This window comes from Ischnura elegans, chromosome 8, assembly GCF_921293095.1.
Source record: "Ischnura elegans chromosome 8, ioIscEleg1.1, whole genome shotgun sequence".
NCBI lineage: Eukaryota > Metazoa > Arthropoda > Insecta > Odonata > Coenagrionidae > Ischnura > Ischnura elegans.
Window position 1 is genome coordinate 42744603 of NC_060253.1, and position 20667 is coordinate 42765269.

Genomic DNA, 20667 nt, shown 5'->3' on the forward strand with positions numbered 1-20667 from the left:
TCTTTTTAATAGACGAGGCTGGTGGCGATGCATCACCTCCTACTGGAATTGCACCAAATCTGGATTCCCCACCCACTTCCCTGCTCCATCCGGATGCGGCATGGGCTGCTCTAACCCTTGGAACTACCAAAAGACGAGGCTCAAGCCAGTCCGAACAACTGGACATCACAGCAGAAGGAGCCATCACTCCTGTGGATTTATCACGCTCACTCCCTGGGTCAAGAAGAAGCTCATTTCAATCATCAGAGCAAGGAAAAGGTTGGAATTTCCTTCATCATCAAAATTCAAAAATCCTAAAATAGAAGTACATAAAATCTTTGGGTTTCGCTCACCAAGTCAAAAGATTATATGTACTTGATAATTGCGTGACAGCCAAAACCGGTGGTATTTTTTAAATAAATTCATCATTAGTCAACAATCCTAACATTGGTTTGACGCAGCTCTCCATTTCTCTCTCCTATCCGCTAATCTCTTCATAGCTACATATTTATTCTCTTTTACATCCTTTATAACCTGTCCTATATAACTCATTCGGGGCCGTCCCTTGCCCTTTTTCCCTTCCACTTGTCCTTCAACGATTGCCTTCATCAGACCATCATGCCTCAATTACATAAATTATGAAGTGTATTTCATTGCTAATATGGAGTCCTTCCACCAGTGGTGCAGCAAGGGGGGGCTTTTGGGGGATAAAACCCCCCACCCAGAGCTCAGAGAAAATTTTAAGTTTAATCCATTTTACTAAATTAGATTGATATTACTAATAGAATAGCGTAAGGATTAATGAAATATCCCTCAGAAAGCCATAAAACTCACCATTTTGAACCATTTATATTATAATTCCACAATTTACTAATCTCACACCTACCGCTTATCCTGGTGGGTATACCAAATCCCCACACACCCCGGTATTAGTTGCACCTAAATCTCCCCCAGCCTCAATTCCTGGCTGCGTCCCTGCCGTCCACCACATGCAAGCTACAAGTTTCGATTTAATCCTAAGATTGGTTTAACGCAGTTCTCCATCATTCTGCCCTCCTGTCTGCTGGCCTTTTCATATTGACATATTTCTTCTCATTTATACTGTTTTCCTATTCATATCCATTATAACCTGTCCTTTTTTTAACTCATTTGGGGCCATCCCTTACCCTTCATCCCTAAATCCTGTCCTTCTATGATTTTTTTATCAGACCATCATACCTCATAACAGGGGCGCAGCCAGGAATTAAGGAGGGGGGGTTTTAGGCACAACTAATACTTACGGGTGTGGGGGTATTGCATACCAACCAGGGTAAGAAGGAGTTGCAGGGGCCCTCCAGAAAATTTTTAAGAATAATGGTTCAAAATGGCGAGTTTCATGGCTTCCTGAGGGATATTTATTAATCCTAACACTATTCCAGAAGTAATACTGATCCAAAAAAGTAAAATGGATTAAACTTAAAATTTTCTCTGAGCTCTGGGGGGAGTTTTATCCCCCAAATCCCCCCTCGCTGTTCCACTGCCTCATGATGTGGGCAACTAAGTTGTCCCATCCTCTCCTTGAAGTTCTAAGAATACTTCTCTTTTCTCTCCCTCACCTTAAAAGCCTGAATCACACGATCATTTTTTTTTCGTTGCGAAAGTGATCACTATCGAGATCACTTTTCCCTTCGCGAAAAGCAATCGCTCCAGTGATCATTTGTCTGAATCACACGGTCACTCCCGCCGTCGCTTTTCGCATCATTTCCAATATCACAGCTCGTTGTCATAGGACCCACATCACGAAATTATATAGCGTGTTTGTTTATTTATGTCGTTCCCACGATTGTCAAACGTTGCGCTGCAATCGCTCCATAGGGGAATGCGTTCCGATTGGCTGATATGGGGTTTTAGTGACGGTTTTAGCGACGAAAAAAGCGACCGGACGAGTGATGAAAAATAGCAATGGGAATCCTCATCGCGATCGCGAAAAACAATTGCCGGCGACGATCATTTTGCTCAGTGATCGCGGTAGTGATCACTTTCGCGACGAAAAAAAATGATAGCGTGATTCAGGCTTAGCACCTCCTCATTGCATACTTACTTGGTCGATCCATCTTATCTTCATCATTCATCGGAAGCACCACATTTCAAATGCTTCCAAACTTAATGTCTTTGCTGCTTTGAATGCCCAATGGAAGTTTTTATTTCAGCAATTTAGCAAAAAATGTTCAAAAATTATTGCAGAATATCTAAGAGCCACTTGTCTACTCAAGTCAGACCTCAAACACTTTATTGCAGAGCGGTATTGCATACCACCAAGGCAAAACTTAAAGTAATGCTCCCAAAACGATGACCTAAATCTGCCCTACGTATTAGCTGTCTGGGATGCTCAATTCAAACTTACCTTCACCAGTGAAATATCTTTAATGATGTTTACTAATGAATGAACAAAGTACACCAGTCGATATTCTCTGCCACTGTTGGAAATTGGTGATCACGTTGGTAGAGGTGCTCTGCAGCTAATGAGTTATATTAAACTTACAGAGGAGAGCATTCCACTGGGGAGACGTCGAAGTTCCAGTGCCCGAGGCAGAAGAGGGTCAATGGGTCCACCAGCATCTCCCCCAGAAGAGATCAGCAGCCATCTACTAGGCCGAAGGGAAAGTGGGCGCAGTAAGTCAGATCACTCTGTGCAAAGTGATGCATTTACATTTTGCAGCCAGTACACTGTTAATGGCACTATCACACCAGTATAAATTAAAGATTCTAAATTTTAAACTCTGTTTGTGCAAAGCCATGAATTTAAATTATACTCAAAATTATCTTTCCCTTGACCTAATTGTGTGTTTATCACTTTAACTGGGTTGCTTTTACTTATTCTACATTCATAAAGTCAAGATAATCATGAAGACTATCATGTTAGTTTCTTACTAAAGATTATGGTCAGTGCTTAAAATTCCATCACTTCTTGCTAATGACATAAAATTTGTTTGACAACAGTATATGGTGTACATAATATCATAAATGATGGCTAAAATGCCTTATTCGGAGCACCAAAATTTCAATATGATTATGTAAACATAATGTGTACACCTATTTGAACTTAAAATTCTTACTGAATATTTTGGATGGATAAATATTAAATAGTGAAGACAAAAGTTATCCTCTGTAATTTTATGAAAATTAACAATGAAACCATCCTTAAAATAATATTTATTCATGGCTTTCTTGAATAAAGGATTTAATTATGGTGGCTCAATAATTTAATAAGAATAAAAATTCGGTTCATCTAAAGTAAGTCTTACAAATGGCAGAGATAAACTACAGCATTTGATATCAGTATATTTAGGGATGGTAGCTTTTTTACGAATTTTATACTTAAGAATATTCATAATAAATCCATTAAAAAGAATCATGAAATTCTTTTAACTATTCTACTGTCAGAAGTCGTTAATTGAATGGTACATAATTGTTTAATGCAGCTGTTTACCTCTGCTTTTTGTAATAATGTATAGGTAAATTGGCTAATTAATTTTTCTATCACCTGGTTGAGCTATTCACTTCATCTTATTCTGCAACAGAATCATTAGTAGGTATGCAGAGCTAGAAAATCACTTGTAACTGTACAGCATATTAGATTACAAGGCATTTTTAGTTTTAAATATGTTGTTGAAATAAGTTTTTATCCTATGCTCCTTGATTTTTATCATTGCCCAAGTTTTTGGTCAATGCCCATAATTGGCTAAATTAATATTAGACTTTTATTTATTCTTATGTGAGAGTTGATTAATCCTTTTAAAGGTTATGTTATCATGAAAAATGTGTCTGAAGAAAAGAGTACCTTGAATCCCTATTTAAATATGTTACGAGATAAAATTACGAAACTGGTTTTTCAATTTACTTGGGCAATCATTTATGTGGATATTCTACATATTCCCATTTGTTAATGTGTAAATGACAAGGATAATACTCTTTGCTGGCTCTTGTTAGATTATGTGGATCGGAAATCAAGTGTGAATCATGAAAAAGATTTCAAGATTTTGTGTGCCCTTTTTAATTACCACGAAGCATTCTGATGTAGGTACTGAAGAGAAAATTAGTAGTATCTGTTAAAGAAGTCTATTCTAGGTCTTTTCTCATGAGCGCAGTTGATATGAATGGGAGCTAGCCCTGAAAGATCCATAAATTTTGTGGGATAGGCTGGTGGCTCGGTAGATAAAAGCAACCGGAAAAAGTTGGGGTAGAGGATTTTGGGAAATTTACTATGAAATTTTTCAAACAACATTAAATGCCAGTATAACTCCATATTTGGGACCAAGAATAAATGAATAATAAAACTGCGGAGGATTTCATAAAATACACATAAGTTGAGAATCAAGCAAATTTTGTTGCTCTGATTAAATTTTTGATTCTGAAAATTTGTGCATTCAATATTTTTGGAACTTATTACTCTGAGAGAACTCCACTGAGGTTGATAATTTGTTATTTACACATATTTAGATAAAGCTATTAATTTTTCCATTTTTGCTCCAAAAGACTTGAAAGCGAGAACTCGTTTGTGCTTACTCATATGTTAATTTTAAGCCCCCAGGATAATTTTATTTTCAAATTGAAATAACAAATCTTGATCCATAGATAGACCCAGAAAAATAATTTTATCCCACTGGAAGCAACTACCTATTTTTTTCTATGTTCATCTTAATGGCATTTCAGTCCAAGATGAGATGTAGGAAGCTACCCACCATTCTAAGAAGATACAAGGATGCTACTAATCAAAATCTTTTTCAATCAACTTTTGCATGGATTCAATTCTAACTATTCTTCCTGCACCTATATCTATAGCTATGAAAGAATTCTTCTAACATCTGTACTAGAAATGAAATTTGATTTCTGTAATGAGCAATTTGAAGATTGCTCAGAAATATTACAATGTCAAGTCAATCATGTTCTGACTTAATGTGAAAATAAAACTAGTTATTTGCATGATATGTTTGTATCTTTTGCAGCATATGTGAGTACATAAATCACTCAATTGTGAAATCCTACGTCACAAATTGCACTAAACATTTGACTCACAAGTGGCAATTCAATATTTTCACCCACTTATTTCATTGAGTTAATTTTATATGCACTCATCACCATAGTAGCCTATGCAAAGCCAGTATTGCTGTAAAATACCATAACATAATGTGTGCTGCCTTTGCTAAGTTCCAATTAAAATATTGCACATTATATTGCACCAAAGTATTTCCATTATTATATGCTATTTATTTAGAAGCTATTGTTCACTACTATTTTGCATTACTTGCAGAAAAACATATGCAGGTCTCCATTCATTAAAAGATGCAGGTCTTCATTCACACGGAGAAGTGTACCAATATTTTACATTTCATGGCAATCACTGCTTAAATATTTATCAAGTATACCTACATATGGCTATATTCTATGGAAAAAAACCACAAAACTTCCTCCCTGATATTCATGACCAGGTATTTTAAAGTTAAAGCAACAGATGTCCATTCATGATTCTCAATCATTACAAATTATAAAATATGAAGCAATCATGTTTTTTAAGCGAAAACTAAGCAGGATACTCTAATTATTCCCAACAGATGTCAAATTTCAGTTCACGAACACAATCTGTACTGATGACTACTCATATCTCGTCTGTCTCTTAGATCTTTGTCTTTCCTTCTTTTTCTCCCTTCTTTTTTCTACTTTCATATTTCCCCTCAAATATTGCAACCTTTTACTGAGTTATTCTCATTAAAAATGTACAAATACTGTGTTACATTATTTAACATACAGGGTACAATTCAATCACTATGTACCAGATAGTTTAAATTAATAGTATTTCTATCTATTTTCCAAATTTTTATTTAATCTGACTAGTATGTATTCTGATTTTAATCTACTGTAATGGTTTGATCTATTTATTGATAATGTGGCATTACTATAATAGATTATTTACATACCTATTTATACAAAGATAGTTACAGTTTATTTTAATACATTTTTTTATAATGTAGTACAGAACTTCATTTTCAAAGTGAGGGTGGTCTCATCGAAGTGAAATCTGTTTATATTAACATTGTTGATTTTAGATCGACTTTTGTATGATTTACATGTATAACTATACTACCGATTCAATACCTCTACATAAGAACAACTCATCTCTCTATACATGACGACAGTTCTTCAAAAACCCACCTAAGTTGAAGTTTCAAATCTAAATTCTCCAGAGCCTTCAACAGGTGAATAATCATCCCCTAAGTTACGAATTTCACCACACATTAAGCCTTGATTCAAAACATCACAAATCCATTCAGGAAAGTTTTGAGACAAACTTCTCCTTTTGTACATCTTCAAAGCAACCAAACCCAGTGGAGGATACAGATAGGGGGCGCAGGGGGCGCGCGCCCCCCCCTTGCGGGTCCACATGTATTGCCGAACATTGCAAAACCACAATTGTAACTTTTTTATATCATAAGATGGCATTGTCTTTTACATGTTTATAATCACTTTAAATAAAATTGCGTGGGAGGGGAGAGGGATTCTTGTGACTTGATCATCTTTTATTACGATAAAATTAAAGACAATTCAAGATATGTTGCGCCCCCCCCTTGAGTTTTTTCTGTATCCGCCACTGACCAAACCCATCACTTAAATATTTCCCCTACATGGAGAGATGTTTGTTATGTGTAATATTTATTCTGAAAAATAAAGAAACAAGAAACAAACCTTCAAATTTCATTTTTTTGATAGATTGAATGGAATTGATTGAAAAAGACAAAAGATGAGGACACTTTCACTGAAAATCAAGAGTTGGTTTAGAAAATATTTCCACTAGGATTTTTGGGGTTTACCAATCTCTCTTTACATGAAAACATTTCTATAAAAATTATTTTTTAGGTGTCTAATTTCACTCCATAAAATAAATATTGTAATCAGTTAGTCTCGTTTTAAAATTACAGTTATAAGTGATTTTTTTACTGAACTCACTTAGTTACTATACTAGCATACATCTATTTGTGCATATTTTTTTTTAATTTCTAACCTTAGATTTTACCATTGGAATCAAAATGTCATTTGAAGAGAGATTTTCATGATAATCCATTTGGAATAATATATTTAATGATATTCTTGGCTTATTTGAATTTATTTGTCCATAAATTTATTTTTCATAAGCTTAACACTTATAAATGGTGGTAAAAACCATCACTTTGTAGGTATTTTTCAAAATTAGTATTTATTCTATGCATCATTTTTTAACAAACTTTTTTGTCAAAAGTTTTTGGAAATATTATTTCATGGAAGTTTTCCACACTTTTTTACTATTTATGGTCCGTTTTCTATAACCATCGGCTCATATTAGCTTGGACCATTAAGAAGTGCATAGTAACGGTGAGTGGTAACTTATATAAATTCTGACCCCTTAGAAGGGAAAATATGACCATTCATTATTATTTATTTATTCTAATGCTGGATAAATATGAATGTTTACTATGTTAAATATGTATCAGTTAAATCATCTGGAGTACATTCTAGAAGGCATATGAGTGAAGAGTAAGTTTTTGAACCATAGATTTAAAATATATAAACTTTCATTTCATATGTATTAAGTAATTACTCTGGCATCCTGAAATAATTAATACATTTATTATTAACTACTTCATGAAAATCTCCCTTTTATAGAAATGTATACCTTAGTATTTTTACTTTAATAATAAGTGAGCATTTAATAAAGATTTGAAGAATAATGTAGCTGAAGAACGAACTAGGTATCAGGTCAGTTGCAAAAAGATACAGAAGAAGGTGTCAGATTGGGGATAAGTCATTGAAAAAAACCACGCGGCCATATTTCAGTTCTTATTTATGTTTCGCTGAATGCTTAAGTTCATAGAGCATTTTACTTTGAGAGTTATAAATATTCATTTACTCCTTTGATAGACTTCCTCCCTTAAATATTGAAATTTTACTGTGACGAGATCCTTCTATGAATTTTTATATGTATCTATTACCAGTAACTATTTAATATTTCATTATTGGGCTTCATTTTGAACACACTTAAGAAACCAGATAGCATTTCTTTAATGAAGTACACCTTTTATTACTTTTCATAATTTATGGCAGAGCCCCACATCTTTTGCTCTAATACCATTGAATTGGCTAGTTGGTAGCATGAGGAAAGAATAGGAAAGAGAGATTTGACAAGGGTAGGAAATGTATGGTAGAAGAGTGTTTGGAAAGTCAGGCAAGGGAAACGATAGGCAGATGATCCAATGAATGGTTGATCAAAAAATGAATAACACTCAAAAAAATTTTTTGGTACATGGAAAAATGTTTGCAGAGAGTTTTTTTTAGGCTGAACTTAAAACTGTGCTCTAATATCACCCTTGGCTTTTTGCAGCATCATTTTTAAAGTGTTACTATTTTCCAGGACCCTGAAAATAAGTGCCAGTCTGGTAGCACTTATTTTTAGAGCCATGGCTTTTCAGGGCTTCTAACATTTTTATTGTAAACTCTCCCACTGATTTCAGTGCTCCATTTTAAATTTACTGTTCCTTAAGAGTATCATTTTTTAGTGTCACTTTAGCAGAACATAATATATTTTAAAGAAAAAATAATATTTTTTTTTGGAATGTTAGAATTTTTGTTATGTTGTTCCTATAGTAATTTTTTCTCTGAACCGAAAAATGCACTCCGAAATTTAGAATTGTTCTCATGTTTTTATTTATTTATTTTGTAATTAGCAATCAAAAATATAAACGAGTTTCACTAAAGCAACACATTATAAATGAAACCACACAATAACTGTGGGTTATGGTAAAATTTGGAAAGCAGTTTCAGTCAGCATTTTATGCTATAATTGTAAGGTAAAAATGTGGTATTTTTTCATGGCCTTCAAAAGTAGCAAAGAGTTCTGTTGAGAAAAGCTGAAAATATGTCATGACAATGAGTCATGGAAAAATTTAGAGTGCTGTTTTAAGATCAGCAGTAAATGCTATAACAGGAACATAAAAAAACCTCCCTTGAGATGCAGGCATTGAATTTTTCATAGTTCTCAAAATAAGCGCCTAGTCCTGAGAAAGCAATGCTTAAAAAATGATATTGCAGAAAATTTTTCATTGGTGGAGAAAATATTAGAGAATATTTAAATTTACCATAGGAAGTTGCACAAGCATTACAAATGTCCTACTGCATATGCTAAGAAAGGTAAAATTTTGTTTGTTTGTGTAATAGAGGTTCAATGAAGGAAAGAATGATGGACAAAGGCCTCAGATGGGATTGATTTAGCAGATGTTGAAGGATTTAAAGCTGAATAATTGTTTAAGGGGTAAAAGAATAGCTGATAGGAGAATAGGGTAGTTTCCTTAATCAAAGAAAACGAAATGCATTGATTGCGATTCCTTACCCACCATTAGTGTTTTCATAATATACAAATTATTTGGTTTTAGAAATCCCAGTTTAGACGAATGGCAACAGTGAATTTTAACCTCATTTGAAAAAGGCCAGATTGGCGCCCATGCGATTCCACTCCACGTGACGTCACAGGGACCTGGTTTCTATATGAGTAGATAGGAATTTTACACCGTCTGAAATTACCATGCATGAGGCACAGAGCTCAGGGAAACATCTCATAATAATCACACATTAAAAATACCTAAGTTCGGAAAGTTTCCCTCGTTTGAGAGGGGAATAATAATCCTTATATAAGCCAAGCGCTACCTGCTAGCGGGGTACTCAGCTACCTGCTAGCAGCCTGCGTTGTATCAGTGCTCAAGCCTCGCCCCAAGGTCACCTCATATGCCGGCAGCTGGAACCAGAAGTAAGTCACACAGACTTTTCCCATCATTCCTACGTAGCCGTCACATTTTTGCGTGCTTGAAATTTTTAACTTTTCGTTTAATCGCAAAAAATAGATATCGTCATTTGAAAATCTAAGAGCGTGGAATGCACACTCCAGGAGTAATAATCTTCCGATTTAGGCAATAAAAAAATAATAGGAAACCACTCTATTAATTGAGTGGAGAAATGCATCTAACCCAGCGGTTCCCAAACTTTTTCTTTCCGCGACCCATTTTAGCTCATTCTTTTTAGCCGCGACTCCCTAAAAATGGTCGTCCAAGTTTAAGTACGTTGTTCACCATATTATATGTATCTCGCGACCCCTTTCCGAACGGCCTACGACCCCCTTGGGGGTCACGACCCCCACTTTGGGAACCGCTGATCTAACCAATCTTGGAATTGATGACTGTTTGTTATAAAGATAGTTTATATTTTTCTTGATTTTGACATTAAATTATTACATTGTAAGTTATAGCTTTATTAATGCTCAAATTTCAAGTAACATATAAAATATATGTATTCAATATTATTGACCAGAAATTCCACTTATACTTGTAACAATGTCATACATTGATTCATGATGTTGGCTATATCCGGTAGATCCGGAAGAGCCTCTCTCACCATACCATTGTAACCATTCAACACTCAGCCAACCACACCACTGCCCATACATGCCAACCCATCCATTCCTTTGTGACCGTCTCTTCGATCTCCTATGTACCAAAACCTCTATGGAGAGAGCTGTCTCTGCTTTTTAATGTTTATCTCTTCTTTTCTTCTCATATCTCTTCCAACACAGTGGACAAAATCTAAAATGCAACAGGTTCCATACATTTGATGGTAAGACAACTATGAATGTACACTCAATTCCTTTTGATTTCCCTCTAAGATCTCCTTTAGTCTCCTAAAGAAAAGAAACCTAATTGGATGCCTGCAATTATGAAGTTTTGTTCCACCTTTTATACATAAAATAGAAATCATAGGTCTGTGTTTGTTGTGGTTTTCTTCACATTAGTCTTTGCAGATGGATCTTTATGTGATAGAAAGTTTATTCACACTGCTAATTTCACTCTTAGTGTAACCTCCAACCACATTTCCTTGGACATGTTAGCCTGTGCATCACATTACCCACTAGTTAGTTTAGAAATCTTGTGTGTAGTGTTCCACCTTTATGTACATATGATTATGATGTTTCTTTCATGTGTGAACATGCTCATAATCTCCTTAATTTGTGCACTACAGTAGCAGTGGGGAAGGAGCCAGTGGATTTTTCATTGGGAGGCCCACGTGGAACAAGTACACCTTCAGATGAGGAAGAGGATGACAGCTGGAGGTAAATTAATTTCTCAGTAGATTCTCTTTATAATATTTTACTCTAATCCCTATCAAAAATTATCAATCAATTCCTCACCAAAGTCGGATCTGAAACATATTTGGGACCAAGGTTTTAGATATGGAACTGGTTTGAAACTTCTGTTCCAGGTATTGAACTGATGCTCTTGATATGACACTTAACTGCCATACATGGAATTCAAATTCCTGATAAGGAATATAAATTTTACATGTTTAACCTGAGGTCCAGATATGGAACTTATAAGGACTGAAGGATTAATACCATATCACTTCTTGCCCATAGTAATAAACATTGTATTACATACACTGAAACGTGTTCCTTATGCCTATTCTCTACCTGTTCCCAACCATTCCAACATATTCTCCACCAGTTTTGCTTTCCCTCTTGTTCCCTAAAAGTAATATATGTTATTTGAAATGTTTCCCGATCAGTTCCACACTTTCTGATTCATTTCCCTGCTGGTTCCATGTGTTCCTGACTGTTCCATACCATTTCCATATGTTTCATACGTCTCATAGTGGTTCCACACTGTTTCCATGTCAGTTTCATACTACGTAGTTCTACATCAGTTCCATGCTTGCTCCCAGCCATCCAATTTCAGACCGGTACATAGTATTCTAGACGTGAAAATTTCAGATCATAAATTTTTGATAGGGATATCCTCTATAATACAATAGGTTATTCACATTTCTTAATATGTATTTGATTGCTCTGATTGCTTTTTTTCCTGTGCTATGTGAAGTGCCTAAAATTTCACACTCTCGGGGTGTTGAGTTTGTTGTGTGTATGTGACTTCGATAATTCTCACAAATTCTAACTCTTGTCTCTTACAAATTTCCTTTCTTCCTATTTATCTATTCATATTTGAGATTTGTACTGACATAAATTTGCTAAAATTGACTTTACTTATTTTTTATTTAATTGGGGTAGATGAGGTCAGGTGGCTATCCTTCTCTTTCATTGCCCAAGGGCTAATACAGATTTTTTTCTGATTACTGTATTTACTATACAGAGTGGAGGTAATACTTTATGCATAATTGGACAATTTGACGATTAGGTTTAAGCAAAGTATATTTTCAATGGATACCATTTGTTTAGCCCTAAAAAGCATATGTGTAGTCAAGAGCAGTTATTACTGACAACCTAGCTCGAATTTGAATAAAAATATGTTGGACGTAGGAGTTATAAGATTGCTTGGAATTTTATACTGTGTGCTGACATGTTGTCAGCTTTGTTGGTATGTCAGCTTTTGGTTTAGTGTTATATTATCTGTACAAGTTTGAGAATATCTGGTGTAAAGTTAACTCAGATATCCTAAAGGCCGTCCTGGTATGTATTGCTTCAAAATTTTCAACCTGCACAAATAATGTGATTTATTTTATTTTTTGAAGAGGTGGAAGTGTACGCAATCTTTTGCCTTTGAACCATTACAAAAAATGACAACTCAGGTTAATTTAGTGGGAACTATACTGTTTCAAATAGGAAAGCTGAAATTATCAATTTACATCTTCATCTTCTATATCAATATTTCCATTATATTGTGGTATTTTTGTATCCCAGGTTGCATATACATAGGTGTTTCAATAGTTCTTCTCTCAAAATATCTCAAAATTAAAGCCCCATTGGACTCTTATTTTCTCTATTGAGTATCAGCACTTAACTCTTATTTTTTATCACACTGTGAAGTTCAGATACAAAATGGTGATGACACTTGATAACCTTCTGTTGTGAGCACAACGTGTGCCATCCCAGATAGCAAAAAGTAAGAGAGTTAACCGTTTATTATGGTTATCTTACGGAAAAAATTGATAAGCAGCTTATCGCAAGCTAAGGGGCTTATATAAGGCAAGGGTAAGATGTTAGGGAAGAATAGGTAAGGAATGCCGTCAAATATCCTCAGGCAACGTAAGTCGCTTCTGTTGGAGCGCCAAAGGCGGCTGAACAGCATACTAAACATGCTACGCGGCTAATCCCGACATGAATTTAAAGGCCGGTGAAATTAAGTGAGTCTTTATAAGGGCTTAACAACTGATAACAGATTTTCCCGTAAATAGAAAAAAATTAATAACTGCAAGCGACCGGCTAGTGAAAATATAAAGCATAACATAATTACTTTATCCTTACGGCGGAAAGAAAAAAAAAATAACCTCAGGGTGAATCAAACGCATGACCTCCATATTCGGTGCTCTGCACTCTAACCACTATACCACGGCAACTGATGGAAGAGGACGTTGTAGTTACCACTTTAAAGTTTAATTATGTAGAAAAACTTGTCTAGTATGTGCATGAAAAACTGAAATTAGTCAAGGTCTACGCAATTTAACATTTATGAATTATAATTTATAGCTTGATCACCCGATGACTACAATATGTATATTAGATGTTCCTTCCGGCATTTTCATATTATTTTACGTCGCCATTCTAGTGAAATTGTGTTTTTCTTACGACCGTCGTTTCGCCATCAGTTCATAAATGTGAATGATATTCAAATTATGGTGGTATGATGTTATTTCTCCCCATAATATAGAAGCGCCAATAAAATCATTATTCTTATACATAAAGGCCTTAATAAACACTCTGAAACGATGGGATAACAACAGCATCTACGCAAGTGCTGAAAATTTGGCATCCATTTTGCCATTACTCTGGATGTTTGTCGGCCTGGCCGTAAGAAACCCATAACAAGCTCACTTGAGAAGCGCCTTCCTTATTTATTCCTTTCACCTTATCTCAATGACTTATAATGTGCTAGCTGGGATAGTGTTTACGTAGAGTGGCTCTACCTAGCTCCAGCAGGAAGATGAAAAAGGCATACTCGGCTGATAAAATTTTAATTTTTGTAGCATGGCACTCACCTTGACAAGATGCGCTACTACAGTAAAACTTTGATTTTACGCAGTTGGAGGGACCGAAATATGGGCACTGTGTAAAATCAAAGTGTGTAAAATCAAGAGTTGGTATTGAGGAGGAGTATAGTTTTCAGGATAACACTAGCTCATTATTGCTTGGAAAATGAAGCCTAATAATCTTATTTACTCAAAAGCAACACCAAAGATGGCGTGTTACCTTAAGAGAAACAACTTTGCATTCCTGAACAGTGTTTCCCATGGTTGAACAAAATGGTTGAAATGCCAGCATTTCTGGCACTAAGATTACTTCTGTTACCCAGGAGAAATTTCGTAATGGTGATACTAAATGGTCGCAGAGAAGCTAATTTTCGAAAATATTCTCATTAAAAGCAGTTTTCAGGATATCCGTCCAACCACCAGCAGACAAACAAAGATTGGAGATTGAAGAAATGAGATACCTGAGGATAGTCATCCAAATTAACCCCATTAACAGGGAGCAAAATTTTGCTAATGCATAACAAAGGCTTTACACCCTGTGGGCCTGGGTTCAAGTCCTGGCAGTAGCAGAGACTTATCAGAGATGGCCTTATCCCTACTTGAGTCTAATATGGAGGGCACTTCCAGTGCACCACTCTGTCCATCAGATGGGAAGTTAAGTCCTGGTCCCTTTTGAGCTTATCATTACAACCTGGCTAATGCCAACATAGGGTTCCTATCCCCCCAGCCCTTACTTCATGGCGCTAATGACCCCAGTTGTTGGTTACCTCCAAATAGCATACCATAGATAATACGGAGCACACAGGACCCGGGATATTCGGAAATTCAGATTTTTCCGGTGCTTAGATCACTTTTTTTAAGTGAGCTAATAAAATGACCGCGCAACTGCCGTCATGCCGCCCGTGATGAATAAAAAATGATTAATAGTCCTGAAAATTTTTCCTTCTTTATAATTTATACGCATTAAAAAAGCATTTCCCCATGAAATTTTAGCATTAGTAGATTGACTCTTCCGGGAATAGCTTCTCTGTCGGCATTCTTCCGCGAATTCAGCGCCGGGACCTTCGACTCACAAGCCGTGTGACTCAGCTTCACGTAATATTTTGCTTCCCCATATCTGATAACAACACCGGACACTTTTTGTATTTCGATTTAATGGTGCTAAGCCATTCCTGAGTTTAAAGGGACTGCCTTATCACTCACGTCTTGAATTTGACTTCAACGATTACATGACGATTGACGACGCGAGTAATTCTCCGAGGGCATTAACTCCCGTTCCGTTAAAATGCTTGCCACCTAGCGGAGTTAAGCTAATAGCTATTCAAGTTCCAACCATGTTTAACTTAAACCGTCTGACAATGAGATACAAGTTGAGTCGGTTCTGATAAGCGCGCAGCGCAAGCAATTTTTCCTCGCCTCCATTTGTCCCGCAGATGTGGGGTTAGCCTGGGAATGAGACAATGCAAGCTGCTTTTACCATCGTGTTGAATCACCATCGACTTACGTCCATACTAGAAGTACGACTATCTTTTTTGGATCACCTTGGAAGCCAAAATTTTGGCACGGGAGTATTTTTAACGACGCATTCCGCCGTTATATTTCGCTGGGGCGACGGAAAACATAGCGTTGGCAAAATTCTAGAAAGCCTTGCGTTGGGGATAGATTATCCGTAGCTCATAATTCTGGATATAAACAGCATCGATCAATAAGTCGAATAATAAACGAAAGGTGATAATGTTAATATCTCCAGCAATCATGTCTTAATCAAAAGTAGTTACGCATACACGGCGATTGCCGTGTGTTTTAGGTTTCGATATCCTTCTACGGCGAATTTGAACTAAGAGCGACATTCGCGTTCGTAATTGAGCCTGAAATATTACTGAGAGGGCTCACGGGGAAGCAATAATTAGATTCGCGATGTATTTAGTTTCACGCTCAACAGCGCGATGTCATTTCAACCGTTCCTGTATTCATTTTTGCAACTCATTGAGACGAAATAATAACCTAACTGCATATTGCTCTAGTCGGATTTTCAAAACAAGCCGAAAGACAACTGCGTAAAATCAAGATTAGCGACCTCTTAGGGGCTGGGGTTATGCTGCGCAAAATCGAAAAACTGCGTAAAATCAAGAAAAGATGTAAAATCGAAGTTTCACCATTGCAATTCCCTATGCTTTCCGGCCGGACTTGAGTGCCGCTGCGTAAAAACGAGACTTGATGTAAAATCGAAGTGCGTAAAATCGAAGTTTTACTGTATATCGTCATTTTTGTTGATCTCAAAGAGATGATGTGGATAATCATTAAATGGTAATATTAGTTCATAAATGTTGTATTTTAGAATTTATTTACAAATTGTTAAAGCAAGCAGCTAAAAACATGCCAATGGATTAAATTTTACTCAGTAAGGAAGTTTTTTCTAAATTTCTCCCACGATAAGAGTTATTGTGGCCCCAAATTCTCTAAATGTGCACTGTTTGTAAAATAATAGATATGTATGTATATAAATTAGCTGCTACATATGATAAATTGATTTCTCAAGTGTTATAAATGATATATGTGTCATTTATGCTGTATTGCTGTAAAATCTCATATAACCTGTAATATGTTTTCTTGTTTATACAACTGGATTAACTAAGAATACCTAGAAAAGCGTACATACTTAAATGATTAGGCAAACCACCAAACATTTATGCATTGCTGAGAAGCCTATCTTTCTCCTTTATACCTATATTTGTTTCCTCTACCTATCAGTCTCACTGTCTTGATAAATAATAAGCTGAGGACATTGCCTCACATGGCTTTTTTCTTTTTATCAGGATACCAATCTTATGATGCGATAAACTCATTCAAGGTCATTTATGACTAAATCTGGGAATTGTTTTTCCTAAAATTGCCTATTTAACCAGTTTTTACCTTTTCTGCTGAGATTCAGAGTTATGGGCCTTATAAGAAGCAACATTCTTCTCTATGTTTCCGAAATTCTCTTTACTGTGGAGTTATTCAGCCATATCAGTTTCTTTTATTATTAGTCACGGTAGAAATTATTTCAATAAATTTGACCAAAGTTGCAAAGATTTTTTAGTTTACATGATTTAAAGTAATATATTGGACTTACAGGAAGGCTTTTCACAAAAAATATTTAGCCCAAAAAAGGGAGACTCCCTGAAAACCCATGATCATTAGCCTTATCTCAATTTGAATTAGAAGTTCCAAAATGTCTCATACTTTGCTCTTACAATACAGTAGAGCATACATAATAGGCAATATGTGTCATTTCAAATTTATCTATGTATTTGATATTTTTCAAAAACCACAATTCTTCATATCAATTTAGAGTAGTACATTCTCAGTGGTTGGATGGAATACTGTTAAAAAACATTCTTATTTATAAATGCACTTGATTTCAAATGTTGTGACCTTAAAAATGAGGAAATGCATTGGATTTTAATACTGATATGTAGTGTGAATGTAATGATATACAATGTTGCTGGTAAAGTTTCCTCAGTCATACTATTGTCTGGAGTAGAAGATATGGAGTGAAGATAAGGAGTGAAGACATCCCTTGTGTGGACTAAAAGTAGCTGCCAGAGCCAGTCGAAATGAGATGCCTTCTGAGGAAAAAATACCTTCCCCAAAATTTCTAGAAATGATGTTGATTTTTCATGGAATGTGCCATGGGGTGGACAGTGTTGCCAACCCTTCAGCTCTCCTTCTTTATCCGGGCAGTGTGGTTAGGCCATCGATGAGCAATATATAAAGTCTTGCATCGCTTGCCTAATCACACCGCTTTGATAAAGACTTCTACATCAGAATAGAATTCTGGCAATGCCACATTCAGTGGTGAAAAATCAACAGCATGCTACTTGCAACATGCTACCCAGTTGTGATTTTCAAGAAGCTTGGTGAATTTCAGTGGTTGTCATGATAACTGACAGGAAATTTTGGCCTCATAATTTTTAATTACTTTTGGTGTGATATTATAAGAGGTATCTCTTGTTTCACAGAATGTGATAGTAAGATGCTAATCTGTTATGTAATCTTTAAGTATCAATGGTTACTCAAAATTATGTTCCTGATATCTCTTTTAACTATTAATGATGAATGATCTCCTGCCTTTCATTGCATGTGTAATGTTATTTCTTCATCTAAATATTTACCACTTGATATCATTTTAATGTATCATATTCAAGATATGTATTGTTTTATTGCCATATATCTTTAAATACTTTGCCAAGTGATATTAGTTGAAACTGAAATGAATATGAGAGGTATAGAAGTTCAGAACTAATACTGTGAGATGTCTTCCTCAAGGTTACATGTGATAATCATGATGATTATTTTTCTATAGGAAAACTCTAGCCCTCAGGGATCATTCAGTGCATCAGCTGTTTGGTACAATATTTTAACTCATTTTCATTGTCACTGAAATATTGCTATTCTTTGTAAAATTTTCATATCATTTATTTCAGGAAAAGGGAACATCCTTATTATCTATCGCCTTCAGTACAAAAGATATGTTACACTCAGAACATTTTGTATTTTTACATTGTATGAAACCAAATGGCAGATATTTCCTTATTCTGATAATGGACATGGAGTGTGCGTTACGAAGGAAAAATAATATAACTTTCAAAGTTAGAGGAATTAAGTCTCTCTCAAATTGGATGGTTGCAATTCATAATTTTGAATATATTTTTCCTATACGTTAGGCCCACGAAATTCTAGACAGTGATGTTTATTGAATTACTGAATAAGCACTGTAGTGTGGGATGAACAGAAAGGCACCAAAGGTTCAGGATAGAACAAAATGTTTTTTAAAAAGAAATTTTTAGGAAAGAAATATTTTCCCCAGGAGAAAATATTCCTTGGTACTTTATGAGAGGTTTCAATTCTCAAAATTGTTCCTTGTTATCCAAGTAAAAGTTTTTTTTAGTTTTAGTCAGGTACTTAAAACACTGTTGTCTATTTCATATTAATTAGTCAAATAACCAAGTATTTACATAATTTAGAATAGATATAGATATGACTATTGCTATGGGTGATATTCGGCAATTTCATCATGGATTCCATAAATGCTTTAAGAGAAGAAATCACTGTCATATATTGAGCTGTGAGAATTAAACTGAAGTGCTACTAGTGCCGTTTAAGTATCATAGTATCATACTATTACAGTTTTAAGATTTAGAAATTATTCATTAGATATTATGGAAGTATCAATGGAGCTAAAGACCATTGCAAAGAGAAGGTAGTAAGAGCATTGAATTTTCATAAGAAGAACCAATTTTCTTTCGATAGTGTAGTGATGCTTTGGAATGGACTAAATTGGAAAAATTCTGCTATCAGTTAAAATGTGTCAGGCTGAATGATTATTTAGTTTACTGCAGTATAAAATAAATATGTATGTGATATTTCTTACATGTGGTAATTCAAAGCCATGCTCTTCACTTCAGCCCTAATGTCCATGTCTTTAACTTGTGACTTACAGGTCCAGCAACTTATGGCAGCTTAGAGAAGGATTTTTTTTTTAAGATTCAATTTCAATATCAAATATGTTGGAACCCAATTATTGAGTTATAACTGCTGATATTTTGTGAAACTTAGCATTTTACCTTACTTCTCTAAATACATTTCATTGTATTTTTTCATCTTCTTGGATAGGATTTACTAGCCAATTATGTACCAGCTATAGTTGAAACACCATATAGGTTTGGTAGTAATTTTTTTGCTTGCGTGTAGTTAATATTGTTGCACTTATGCTAGAGTTCTTCATTCATATGTTTAAATATGCTCTCATGGCTAGTTTATCCGTTTCCTCTAATACCTACAATAACTGCTTTATATTTTAATTATACTAGTCATCTGAAAGTAATCAACGTTGATATTGGGAAATATATAATTTCATTGGTGACAAAATACAACTTATCAATAATGCAATGGAAGCCAGCAATGGCAAATTTAAAGAAAATTATTTTTTTCAGGTGAAAGAGTGCTGATTGTTCTATTTAAATTATTTAATTAACTTAATGTGGACCATTTATGTATACTCTGTTATTGATATGAATAGCCTCAAGAAAGGAGTATTTTAGGTCAGTCGTTAATGATAATATGTTTATTGTTCCAATGTCAGGTAAGGCACAATCTGCTGACATCTCACTAATGAAAATTTTTGTTTAGGAATCTGGTAGATGTTATGCCAATTTTTACCTCATATTGTGATCACAAAGAGCATTATTTGAGTGTCTCTGTCCCTAAGATAAGAAAATATCAGTGGTGAAGCTTCAGAGTAATCTAAGAGACATAATATTCCCCAAATACATGCAATAAAACATTAATTTTCAATCATGCATCAAATTTAATTTTAACTATGCATATTTCATTGGAAGAAGGGCAAAACGATATTTACCCTAAATTTCCATGCAGCATGTACTGCTGTAGGGTTTGAGAGACATAGGTGTCTGGCTACTGGTAGACTCCAAAATGGCTGGATCGCTCATGTGCAAACACCCATCGGCCATAGCTCACTTTCATTCAACTCAATGTGATCCTTGGATTCTTTGCCATAGGGAGCCAACCAGTGGCAGAGGCAGTGAACACCTTCCTTCCCCATAATTCCTGGAAATATTGAAAAGATGGTAATTTTCATGGTGACTCTCTAATGCA

General features: G+C 35.2%; 1 protein-coding gene across 1 annotated transcript in view; it reads left to right on the forward strand.

Moving 5' to 3' along the window:
- The window catches only part of LOC124163505 (regulating synaptic membrane exocytosis protein 1), a 444545-nt gene that overhangs the window by 410361 nt on the left and 13517 nt on the right, over positions 1-20667 (forward strand). Inside the window, exons 24-26 of the mRNA XM_046540458.1 lie at positions 13-258; positions 2503-2631; positions 11050-11140. Of these exons, the coding sequence (XP_046396414.1) occupies positions 13-258; positions 2503-2631; positions 11050-11140 (466 nt within the window). The remainder of the gene's footprint in view (positions 1-12; positions 259-2502; positions 2632-11049; positions 11141-20667) is intronic.